The following is a 13,942-nucleotide window of genomic DNA, read 5'->3' as shown; positions in this document are numbered from 1 at the left end:
TCTTACTTTAGTAAAACAATGATTATTTTCAACAATTAACGCAAAAACCCGGCGAAGCTGGCAGACGACAAGTTTATTACATCAAAAACACCCGCTGACTGCTTCTCTGAAGAACACACTGGTTCTCAAACCAGTGAAAGAAAACCATGAAAATACCTCCACCTGGAGCTGGAGCTGGAGCTGGAGCTGGAGGTGGAGGTGGAGATGTGGTGGTGGAGGTGGAGATGGCGCTGGAGATGTGATGGTGGAGGTGGAGATGGAGCTGGAGGTGGAGATGGGGGTGGAGCTGGAGGTGGAGGTGGAGGTGGAGATGGAGGTGGAGATGTGGTGGTGGAGGTGGAGGTGGAGATGGAGATGTGATGGTGGAGGTGGAGATGGAGCTGGAGATGTGATGGTGGAGATGGAGGTGGAGGTGGAGATGTGATGGTGGAGATGGAGGTGGAGGTGGAGATGTGATGGTGGAGATGGAGGTGGAGATGTGATGGTGGAGCTGGAGATGGAGGTGGAGGTGGAGGTGGAGATGGAGGTGGAGATGCAGCTGGAGATGGAGGTGCAGCTGGAGATTGAGGTGGAGGTGGCGGTGGAGATGGAGGTGGAGGTGGAGATGGAGATGTGATGGTGGAGGTGGAGCTGGAGGTGGAGATGTGGTGGTGGAGGTGGAGGTGGAGGTGGAGATGTGATGGTGGAGGTGGAGATGGAGGTGGAGGTGGAGCTGGAGGTGGAGGTGGCGATGTGATGGTGGAGGTGGAGCTGGAGATGTGATGGTGGAGGTGGAGATGTGATGGTGGAGGTGGAGGTGGAGCTGGAGGTGGAGATGGAGGTGGAGCTGGAGGTGGAGGTGAAGGTGGAGGTGGAGGTGGAGATGTGATGGTGGAGATGGAGATGGAGCTGGAGGTGGAGCTGGAGATGGAGGTGGAGATGGAGGTGGAGCTGGAGCTGGAGGTGGAGATGCAGCTGGAGATGGAGGTGGAGGTGGAGGTGGAGGTGGAGATGTGATGGTGGAGCTGGAGGTGGAGATGCAGCTGGAGATGGAGGTGGAGATGTGATGGTGGAGATGGAGATGGAGATGGAGCTGGAGGTGGAGGTGGAGGTGGAGGTGGAGGTGGAGTAGGGGGCAGGACGTAGGATGCAGGAGGAAGCTGGTGGTTCCAGAGGAACTCTGAGCCTCCTGAAGGTTCTGAGCTGTTTTCTGCTGGAAGTTCATGTGTGGTGGAGCTTTGTCTCACACCACCCTCTGGTTCTCCCAGCCTTCAGAAACACCACCCTCTGGTTCTCCCAGCCTTCAGAAACACCACCCTCTGATTCTCCCAGCCTTCAGAAACACCACCCTCTGGTTCTCCCAGCCTTCAGAAACAGAAACACCACCCTCTGGTTCTCCCAGTCTTCAGAAACAGAAACACCACCCTCTGGTTCTCCCAGTCTTCAGAAACAGAAACACCACCCTCTGGTTCTCTCACCCCACCTCCACCAGGGGCCACTCCATCCAGACCACAACCCCACCTCCACCAGGGGCCACTCCATCCAGACCACAACCCCACCTCCACCAGGGGCCACTCCATCCAGACCACAACCCCACCTCCACCAGGGGCCACTCCATCCAGACCACAACCCCACCTCCATCAGGGGCCACTCCATCCAGACCACAACCCCACCTCCACCAGGGGCCACTCCATCCAGACCACAACCCCACCTCCATCAGGGGCCACTCCATCCAGACCACAACCCCACCTCCACCAGGGGCCACTCCATCCAGACCACAACCCCACCTCCACCAGGGGCCACTCCATCCAGACCACAACCCCACCTCCATCAGGGGCCACTCCATCCAGACCACAACCCCACCTCCACCAGGGGCCACTCCATCCAGACCACAACCCCACCTCCACCAGGGGCCACTCCATCCAGACCACAACCCCACCTCCATCAGGGGCCACTCCATCCAGACCACAACCCCACCTCCACCAGGGGCCACTCCATCCAGACCACAACCCCACCTCCACCAGGGGCCACTCCATCCAGACCACAACCCCACCTCCATCAGGGGCCACTCCATCCAGACCACAACCCCACCTCCATCAGGGGCCACTCCATCCAGACCACAACCCCACCTCCATCAGGGGCCACTCCATCCAGACCACAACCCCACCTCCATCAGGGGCCACTCCATCCAGACCACAACCCCACCTCCATCAGGGGCCACTCCATCCAGACCACAACCCCACCTCCATCAGGGGCCACAGCTTCTGCCAACTGCACAAGAAGGAGCGTGCAATTAGCATGCTGGTGTATGTTATGGATATTATAAACACACACACACACACACACACACACACACACACAAACACACACACACAAACACACAAATTATAAAGATCAAAGGGGACTTGAGCAGCACCAAGTGCTGATCAGGATGAGACAATGACTTTGTGAACACATATTTACATTTTCTCCGATACATTCGCAAGGACAATGTAATTTTGGTCACTTTTACACTTTCCAACAGGTTTGTAGTCCATATAAATTATAGTTATTACTGCTTATTCTAATAGCATTATCACAAGTCCTACATGTGAATGAAAATGTCTTGAAATGAGTTTGAGATATTTCAGGTCTGAAAGGGTTAAAAGCGCTCCTGGAGCTGGTTAAAGGAACATGAATGAGGCTTTTGGACTGTGTGTGTTGGATCCTGCAGGTTTCTACCAGATGTGTTTCAACAACTTCCACAACCGCTTCGGCTCCCTGCAAGTCTTCCTGAGCTTCGGGGTTTATTATGACGAGCCCCAAGACCCCCCCCAAGAGAAGCAGGAGGGCCCCATGAGCAAAGAGCTCAATGAGTCCCTGAGCGTCATCGAGGTACACACACACACACACACACACACACACACACACACACACACACACACACACACACACACACACACACACACCCACACTTGCAATTTTTAGGACCAAAAGAAACTAATTTAAACATTTTACAACAAATGAAACTCATCTGGAACTGCATTTTTAGCAGTTTCACAGTTTTCTAAGCTTCTTCTAAATAGATTGATCAATGTATTGGTTAAAATGTGTTAGCAATCTTAGCAATTTTAGGATTTTTGTTTATTTTTTTTAAGCCATTGTAATGATTTCTATACTGTATACAGTATTCTAGTTACTTTGGCTGTTTTTCTTTTACACCTTTTTTTGTGGCTTTAATTGTTTTAAAAAAATTATTTTAAGCTGTTTTGCATGTTTTTCCCCCAAATTGTTCAGAATCAGAATCAGAATCAGAATCAGAATTCTTTTTATTGCCATTGCTTGTAAACAGGTTCACAAACTAGGAATTTTTCTTGGTGAGATGTGCAACATTAAACATAAAAACATATACACTTGGTTTAGATAGAAAAGGCTAAAAACTTTAAGCTATAAGGCTTTAGGAATATAAAAAGGAATATAAAAATAAATAAGCTAAAAATAAGGTAAAATATGGTACACGGCAACAACAGGAACAGAACAACAGGAACAGAACAACAGGATGGATTTACTTACGGTGCATAAGGTGATGGAGTGATAAAAAGTGATACAGTGATAAGTGGTGCAGTGGTGCAGTGGATCTAGTGCAATAGAGCAGGTTACAGTCTGTACCTGTAGTTAAACTGTTTTAATCAATTTAGCTATAATGTTTTTAATCATTTGTAGCAAATTTAATCTTGTAGGTTTTGTTTTTCTTCTGGCAGTTTTAACAATTTCTACCTCTTTATTTTGCATTTTGTCTGTTTTTTTTCCACACCTTTTCTCGTGGTTTTTAGCCACTTGAGCTGTTTTATGTGTTTATCCTATTAGTGTTTAGCCATTTTCTCACCTTTTAAGAAACCCATTGAAAAGCCCTAAAAAGAGTCTGATGGGAAAATAAAATAAAAGCATGACAAAATGTGTATTTAGATATCATTTAGTGTGCTGTTCGTTTCAGCCTTGTGACAGAGGAATGTGTTTGTGTGTTTGTGTTGTGCTGCAGACGGCCACCCACAGAGTGGAGCTGTCCGTCTTCCACATGTTTCGCTACTACAGCTTTGGGCGCATGAAGAAGAGCGCTGACTACTACATGCTGCTGTCCAACTCCAAGTACATCAGCTACTGGTCCATGGCGCTTTGCCTCCTCGTCGTCACGTCCGGCTTCCTGCAGCTCACCTTCCTCAAGAGCCTCTTCCACAGCGAGGCCTGCAGGACGGAGGGCCGGCCTCGCTGCTGAGAGGAAAGTCCGTCAGGAGACAATTCAGTCCCTCCTTTGTCTCCTGGGACCTACAAGGAAAGTTGAAGTTTCTAACAGCCTTGGGATGAGAAGATAATCCACCATACCAAAGGGGTCGACAGCCTCTGGTCTTCACATTCAGTCTATAGTTAGAGGATCAAAGAAGGAGTGATGTGTGAACATCTGGTTGTGGAGTGTGGTACTTGTTTTGCTGGTTTCCTGTGAGGCTCTCTTCCCTCTGCCACTCTGATCAACTTGTGTTTCAGGCTTGTGTTTGCTTGTTTTCTTTACACTACATGAATAAAAACAGAAAAAGTCGATCCAACGTGTTCAGTCTTTCTCACTGCGTTTATACATACAGCGCTCAGAAAATGTAAAAGTGGTGCAGAAAACTAACTTAAATACAGTGAAGCTCCATATTTCAAGACACTGTTGAACAAACTGTTGAAGCCTGGTGGTTCAATAAAGGGTTAAATATAGATTGTAGATCTACGTACAATATGTCTGGTGACTGTTGATCCGTTCCATGATTTCCATTGGTTTGTGTGGCTGTCTGTCCGCTGTTGTGATTGGCTGGGAAAACAGAATAAAAAGGGGGCGGGGCTACGGCTGTGTACCTGCAGACCAGAGAGACGGATGATTCTACAGCGAAAAAAGAGTCGATTGTAGATGGACTTTAATGGACAGATGGACTTTAATGGACAGGTGGACTTTAATGGACAGGTGGACTTTAATGGATAGATAGACTTTATGGGACAGATGGACTTTATTGGACAGATGGACCAAGTGCTGAAGGTGCAGCTTTGTGGACTTTCCAGGGGTTTCGCAGGAGACTTGGTGAACTATGGGGGAAAGGACGTGCTTGGAGGTTTCTGGTAGAAACCTGAGGAGGACACATGCTGAGGAGGACACATGCTGAGGGAGGAGGCATGATGAGGGAGGAGGCATGCTGAGGAGGACACATGCTGAGGGAGGAGGCATGCTGAGGGCGGATACATGTTGAGGGAGGATACATGTTGAGGAAGGGAGGATACATGCTGAGGGAAGATACATGTTGAGGGAGGGAGGATACATGTTGAGGGAGGGAGGATACATGCTGAGGGAAGATACATGTTGAGGGAGGGAGGATACATGTTGAGGGAGGGAGGATACATGTTGAGGGAGGGAGGATACATGTTGAGGGAGGGAGGATACATGTTGAGGGAGGGAGGATACATGTTGAGGGAGGGAGGATACATGTTGAGGGAGGATACATGTTGAGGGAGGGAGGATACATGTTGAGGGAGGATACATGCTGAGGGAGGATGCATGTTGAGGAAGGACACATGCTGAGGGAGGATACATGTTGAGGGAGGATACATGCTGAGGGAGGGAGGATACATGCTGAGGAAGGACACATGCTGAGGGAGGATACATGCTGAGGGAGGATGCATGTTGAGGAAGGACACATGTTGAGGGAGGATACATGCTGAGGGAGGGAGGATACATGTTGAGGGAGGGAGGATACATGTTGAGGGAGGACACATGTTGAGGGAGGATACATGTTGAGGAAGGATACATGCTGAGGGAGGATACATGTTGAGGGAGGGAGGATACATGTTGAGGGAGGGAGGATACATGTTGAGGGAGGACACATGTTGAGGGAGGATACATGTTGAGGGAGGATACATGCTGAGGGAGGGAGGATACATGCTGATGGAGGATACATGTGAAGGGAGGATACATGCTGAGGGAGGATACATGCTGAGGGAGGGAGGATACATGCTGAGGGAGGGAGGATACATGCTGATGGAGGATACATGTGAAGGGAGGATACATGCTGAGGGAGGACACATGTTGAGGGAGGATACATGTTGAGGGAGGGAGGATACATGCTGATGGAGGATACATGTTGAGGGAGGGAGGATACATGCTGATGGAGGATACATGTGAAGGGAGGATACATGCTGAGGGAGGATACATGCTGAGGGAGGATACATGTTGAGGGAGGATACATGCTGATGGAGGATACATGTGAAGGGAGGATACATGTTGAGGGAGTATACATGCTGAGGGAGGATACATGCTGAGCGAGGATACATGTTGAGGGAGGGAGGATACATGTTGAGGGAGGACACATGTTGAGGGAGGATACATGCTGAGGGAGGATACATGTTGAGGGAGGATACATGTTAAGGGCGGATACATGTTGAGGAAGGATACATGTTGAGGAAGGATACATGCTGAGGGAGGATACATGCTGAGGGAGGATACATGCTGAGGGAGGATGCATGTTGAGGAAGGACACATGCTGAGGGAGGATACATGTTGAGGGAGGATACATGTTGAGGAAGGGAGGATACATGCTGAGGGAAGATACATGTTGAGGGAGGGAGGATACATGTTGAGGGAGGATACATGTTGAGGGAGGATACATGTTGAGGGAGGATACATGTTGAGGGAGGGAGGATACATGCTGAGGGAAGATACATGTTGAGGGAGGGAGGATACATGTTGAGGGAGGGAGGATACATGTTGAGGGAGGGAGGATACATGTTGAGGGAGGATACATGTTGAGGGAGGGAGGATACATGTTGAGGGAGGATACATGCTGAGGGAGGATACATGTTGAGGGAGGATACATGTTGAGGGAGGGAGGATACATGCTGAGGGAAGATACATGTTGAGGGAGGGAGGATACATGTTGAGGGAGGGAGGATACATGTTGAGGGAGGGAGGATACATGTTGAGGGAGGATACATGTTGAGGGAGGGAGGATACATGTTGAGGGAGGGAGGATACATGTTGAGGGAGGATACATGCTGAGGGAGGATACATGTTGAGGGAGGATACATGTTGAGGGAGGGAGGATACATGCTGAGGGAAGATACATGTTGAGGGAGGGAGGATACATGTTGAGGGAGGGAGGATACATGTTGAGGGAGGGAGGATACATGTTGAGGGAGGATACATGTTGAGGGAGGGAGGATACATGTTGAGGGAGGATACATGCTGAGGGAGGATACATGCTGAGGGAGGATGCATGTTGAGGAAGGACACATGCTGAGGGAGGATACATGTTGAGGGAGGACACATGTTGAGGGAGGGAGGATACATGCTGAGGGAGGGAGGATACATGTTGAGGGAGGGAGGATACATGTTGAGGGAGGACACATGTTGAGGGAGGATACATGTTGAGGAAGGATACATGCTGAGGGAGGATACATGTTGAGGGAGGGAGGATACATGTTGAGGGAGGGAGGATACATGTGGAGGGAGGACACATGTTGAGGGAGGATACATGTTGAGGGAGGATACATGCTGATGGAGGATACATGCTGAGGGAGGATACATGTTGAGGGAGGATACATGCTGATGGAGGATACATGTGAAGGGAGGATACATGTTGAGGGAGGATACATGCTGATGGAGGATACATGCTGAGGGAGGATACATGTTGAGGGAGGATACATGCTGAGGGAGGATACATGTTGAGGGAGGATACATGTTGAGGGAGGATACATGTTGAGGGAGGATACATGTTATGGGAGGATACATGTTGAGGGAGGATACATGTTGAGGGAGGATACATGTTGAGGGAGGATACATGCTGAGGGAGGATACATGCTGAGGGAGGATACATGTTATGGGAGGATACATGTTGAGGGAGGATACATGTTGAGGGAGGATACATGTTGAGGGAGGATACATGCTGAGGGAGGATACATGCTGAGGGAGGATACATGCTGAGCGAGGATACATGTTGAGGGAGGGAGGATACATGTTGAGGGAGGACACATGTTGAGGGAGGATACATGCTGAGGGAGGATACATGTTGAGGGAGGATACATGTTAAGGGCGGATACATGTTGAGGAAGGATACATGTTGAGGAAGGATACATGCTGAGGGAGGATGCATGCTGAGGGAGGATGCATGTTGAGGAAGGACACATGCTGAGGGAGGATACATGTTGAGGGAGGATACATGCTGAGGGAGGATGCATGTTGAGGGAGGATACATGCTGAGGGAGGGAGGATACATGTTGAGGGAGGACACATGTTGAGGGAGGATACATGCTGAGGGAGGATACATGTTGAGGGAGGATACATGCTGAGGGAGGATACATGTTGAGGAAGGATACATGTTGAGGAAGGATACATGTTGAGGGAGGATACATGTTGAGGGAGGATACATGTTGAGGGAGGGAGGATACATGTTGAGGGAGGGAGGATACATGTTGAGGGAGGATACATGCTGAGGGAGGATACATGCTGAGGGAGGATACATGCTGAGGGAGGATACATGCTGAGGGAGGATACATGCTGAGGGAGGATACATGCTGAGGGAGGATGCATGTTGAGGGAGGATACATGTTGAGGAAGGATACATGCTGAGGGAAGATACATGTTGAGGGAGGATACATGTTGAGGAAGGATACATGCTGAGGGAAGATACATGTTGAGGGAGGATACATGTTGAGGGAGGATACATGCTGAGGGAGGATACATGTTGAGGGAGGATACATGCTGAGGGCGGATACATGTTGAGGAAGGATACATGTTGAGGAAGGATACATGTTGAGGGAGGATACATGTTGAGGGAGGATACATGTTGAGGGAGGGAGGATACATGTTGAGGGAGGGAGGATACATGTTGAGGGAGGATACATGCTGAGGGAGGATACATGCTGAGGGAGGATACATGCTGAGGGAGGATACATGCTGAGGGAGGATACATGCTGAGGGAGGATACATGCTGAGGGAGGATGCATGTTGAGGGAGGATACATGTTGAGGAAGGATACATGCTGAGGGAAGATACATGTTGAGGGAGGATACATGTTGAGGAAGGATACATGCTGAGGGAAGATACATGTTGAGGGAGGATACATGTTGAGGGAGGATACATGCTGAGGGAGGATACATGCTGAGGGAGGATACATGTTGAGGGAGGATACATGCTGAGGGAGGATACATGCTGAGGGAGGATACATGCTGAGGGAGGATGCATGTTGAGGGAGGATACATGCTGAGGGAGGATACATGCTGAGGGAGGATACATGCTGAGGGAGGATGCATGTTGAGGGAGGATACATGTTGAGGGAGGATACATGCTGAGGGAGGATACATACTGAGGGAGGATACATGTTGAGGGAGGATACATGTTGAGGAAGGACACATGCTGAGGGAGGATACATGCTGAGGGAGGATACATGCTGAGGGAGGATACATGCTGAGGGAGGATGCATGTTGAGGAAGGACACATGCTGAGGGAGGATACATGCTGAGGGAGGATACATGCTGAGGGAGGATGCATGTTGAGGGAGGATACATGTTGAGGGAGGATACATGTTGAGGGAGGATACATGCTGAGGGAGGATACATGCTGAGGGAGGATACATGCTGAGGGAGGATGCATGTTGAGGGAGGATACATGTTGAGGGAGGATACATGCTGAGGGAGGATACATACTGAGGGAGGATACATGTTGAGGGAGGATACATGCTGAGGGAGGATACATGCTGAGGGAGGATGCATGTTGAGGAAGGACACATGCTGAGGGAGGATACATGTTGAGGGAGGATACATGCTGAGGGAGGGAGGATACATGTTGAGGGAGGGAGGATACATGTTGAGGGAGGACACATGTTGAGGGAGGATACATGCTGAGGGAGGATACATGCTGAGGGAGGATGCATGTTGAGGAAGGATACATGCTGAGGGAGGATACATGCTGAGGGAGGATGCATGTTGAGGAAGGACACATGTTGAGGGAGGATACATGCTGAGGGAGGATACATGCTGAGGGAGGATGCATGTTGAGGAAGGATACATGCTGAGGGAGGATACATGTTGAGGGAGGGAGGATACATGTTAAGGGCGGATACATGTTGAGGAAGGATACATGTTGAGGAAGGATACATGCTGAGAGAAGATACATGTTGAGGGAGGATCCATGTTGAGGGAGGATACATGTTGAGGGAGGATACATGCTGAGGGAGGATACATGCTGAGGGAGGATACATGTTGAGGGAGGATACATGCTGAGGGAGGATACATGTTGAGGGAGGATACATGCTGAGGGAGGATACATGTTGAGGGAGGATACATGCTGAGGAAGGATACATGCTGAGGGAGGATACATGTTGAGGGAGGATACATGCTGAGGGAGGGAGGATACATGTTGAGGGAGGATACATGTTGAGGGAGGATACATGCTGAGGGAGGATACATGCTGAGGGAGGATACATGTTGAGGGAGGATACATGCTGAGGGAGGATACATGCTGAGGGAGGATACATGTTGAGGGAGGATACATGCTGAGGGAGGATACATGTTGAGGGAGGATACATGCTGAGGAAGGATACATGCTGAGGGAGGATACATGTTGAGGGAGGATACATGCTGAGGGAGGGAGGATACATGTTGAGGGAGGATACATGCTGAGGAAGGATACATGTTGAGGGAGGATACATGCTGAGGGAGGATACAAGCTGAGGGAGGATACATGCTGAGGGAGGATACATGTTGAGGGAGGATACATGCTGAGGAAGGATACATGCTGAGGGAGGATACATGCTGAGGGAAGATACATGTTGAGGGAGGGAGGATACATGTTGAGGGAGGGAGGATACATGTTGAGGGAGGGAGGATACATGTTGAGGGAGGATACATGTTGAGGGAGGGAGGATACATGTTGAGGGAGGATACATGCTGAGGGAGGATACATGCTGAGGGAGGATGCATGTTGAGGAAGGACACATGCTGAGGGAGGATACATGTTGAGGGAGGACACATGTTGAGGGAGGATACATGTTGAGGGAGGGAGGATACATGTTGAGGGAGGGAGGATACATGTTGAGGGAGGACACATGTTGAGGGAGGATACATGTTGAGGAAGGATACATGCTGAGGGAGGATACATGTTGAGGGAGGGAGGATACATGTTGAGGGAGGGAGGATACATGTGGAGGGAGGACACATGTTGAGGGAGGATACATGTTGAGGGAGGATACATGCTGATGGAGGATACATGCTGAGGGAGGATACATGTTGAGGGAGGATACATGCTGATGGAGGATACATGTGAAGGGAGGATACATGTTGAGGGAGGATACATGCTGATGGAGGATACATGCTGAGGGAGGATACATGTTGAGGGAGGATACATGCTGAGGGAGGATACATGTTGAGGGAGGATACATGTTGAGGGAGGATACATGTTGAGGGAGGATACATGTTATGGGAGGATACATGTTGAGGGAGGATACATGTTGAGGGAGGATACATGTTGAGGGAGGATACATGCTGAGGGAGGATACATGCTGAGGGAGGATACATGTTATGGGAGGATACATGTTGAGGGAGGATACATGTTGAGGGAGGATACATGTTGAGGGAGGATACATGCTGAGGGAGGATACATGCTGAGGGAGGATACATGCTGAGCGAGGATACATGTTGAGGGAGGGAGGATACATGTTGAGGGAGGACACATGTTGAGGGAGGATACATGCTGAGGGAGGATACATGTTGAGGGAGGATACATGTTAAGGGCGGATACATGTTGAGGAAGGATACATGTTGAGGAAGGATACATGCTGAGGGAGGATGCATGCTGAGGGAGGATGCATGTTGAGGAAGGACACATGCTGAGGGAGGATACATGTTGAGGGAGGATACATGCTGAGGGAGGATGCATGTTGAGGGAGGATACATGCTGAGGGAGGGAGGATACATGTTGAGGGAGGACACATGTTGAGGGAGGATACATGCTGAGGGAGGATACATGTTGAGGGAGGATACATGCTGAGGGAGGATACATGTTGAGGAAGGATACATGTTGAGGAAGGATACATGTTGAGGGAGGATACATGTTGAGGGAGGATACATGTTGAGGGAGGGAGGATACATGTTGAGGGAGGGAGGATACATGTTGAGGGAGGATACATGCTGAGGGAGGATACATGCTGAGGGAGGATACATGCTGAGGGAGGATACATGCTGAGGGAGGATACATGCTGAGGGAGGATACATGCTGAGGGAGGATGCATGTTGAGGGAGGATACATGTTGAGGAAGGATACATGCTGAGGGAAGATACATGTTGAGGGAGGATACATGTTGAGGAAGGATACATGCTGAGGGAAGATACATGTTGAGGGAGGATACATGTTGAGGGAGGATACATGCTGAGGGAGGATACATGTTGAGGGAGGATACATGCTGAGGGCGGATACATGTTGAGGAAGGATACATGTTGAGGAAGGATACATGTTGAGGGAGGATACATGTTGAGGGAGGATACATGTTGAGGGAGGGAGGATACATGTTGAGGGAGGGAGGATACATGTTGAGGGAGGATACATGCTGAGGGAGGATACATGCTGAGGGAGGATACATGCTGAGGGAGGATACATGCTGAGGGAGGATACATGCTGAGGGAGGATACATGCTGAGGGAGGATGCATGTTGAGGGAGGATACATGTTGAGGAAGGATACATGCTGAGGGAAGATACATGTTGAGGGAGGATACATGTTGAGGAAGGATACATGCTGAGGGAAGATACATGTTGAGGGAGGATACATGTTGAGGGAGGATACATGCTGAGGGAGGATACATGCTGAGGGAGGATACATGTTGAGGGAGGATACATGCTGAGGGAGGATACATGCTGAGGGAGGATACATGCTGAGGGAGGATGCATGTTGAGGGAGGATACATGCTGAGGGAGGATACATGCTGAGGGAGGATACATGCTGAGGGAGGATGCATGTTGAGGGAGGATACATGTTGAGGGAGGATACATGCTGAGGGAGGATACATGCTGAGGGAGGATACATGTTGAGGGAGGATACATGCTGAGGGAGGATACATGTTGAGGGAGGATACATGCTGAGGAAGGATACATGCTGAGGGAGGATACATGTTGAGGGAGGATACATGCTGAGGGAGGGAGGATACATGTTGAGGGAGGATACATGCTGAGGAAGGATACATGTTGAGGGAGGATACATGCTGAGGGAGGATACAAGCTGAGGGAGGATACATGCTGAGGAAGGATACATGCTGAGGGAGGATACATGCTGAGGGAGTATACATGCTGAGGAAGGATACATGCTGAGGGAGGATACATGCTGAGGAAGGATACATGTTGAGGGAGGATACATGCTGAGGAAGGATACATGCTGAGGAAGGATACATGCTGAGGGAGGATACATGCTGAGGGAGGATACCCCACATGGAAAGAACCTATATGAGGATATATGCACATATATGAAACCTATATGCAGCATATATGACCATATATATGCTGCATATATGCACATATATGCTGCATACATGCACATATATGACCATATATATGCTGCATATATGCACATATATGCACATATATGCTGCATATATATGGTCATATATGCACATAAATGCTGCATATATGCACATATATGACAATATATGGGCTGCATATATGCACATATATGACAATATATGCTGCATATATGCACATATATGACAATACATGCTGCATATATGCACATATATGCTGCATATATGCACATATATGACAATATATATGCTGCATATATGCACATATCCAGCATATATATTGTCATATATGTGCATATATGCAGCCCAGATATTGTCATATATGTGCATATATGCACATATATGACAATATATATGACAATATATATGCTGCATATATGGAAAGTCCCACACGGACAGAAC

General features: G+C 49.0%; 1 protein-coding gene across 1 annotated transcript in view; it reads left to right on the top strand.

Annotated features, from left to right (window-relative positions):
- The window catches only part of LOC308148124 (palmitoyltransferase ZDHHC7-like), a 29,085-nt gene extending 24,578 nt beyond the window's left edge, over positions 1-4,507 (top strand). The window contains exons 9-10 of the mRNA XM_080521558.1: positions 2,693-2,853; positions 3,998-4,507. Of these exons, the coding sequence (XP_080377684.1) occupies positions 2,693-2,853; positions 3,998-4,231 (395 nt within the window). The 3' untranslated portion in view covers positions 4,232-4,507. The remainder of the gene's footprint in view (positions 1-2,692; positions 2,854-3,997) is intronic.
- The last annotated feature ends 9,435 nt before the right edge of the window (positions 4,508-13,942 follow it).

The sequence above is a fragment of the Blennius ocellaris genome, assembly GCF_963422515.1.
Source record: "Blennius ocellaris genome assembly, contig: SCAFFOLD_110, whole genome shotgun sequence".
Lineage (NCBI taxonomy): Eukaryota > Metazoa > Chordata > Actinopteri > Blenniiformes > Blenniidae > Blennius > Blennius ocellaris.
This window is presented reverse-complemented; position numbering and strand designations above follow the sequence as displayed.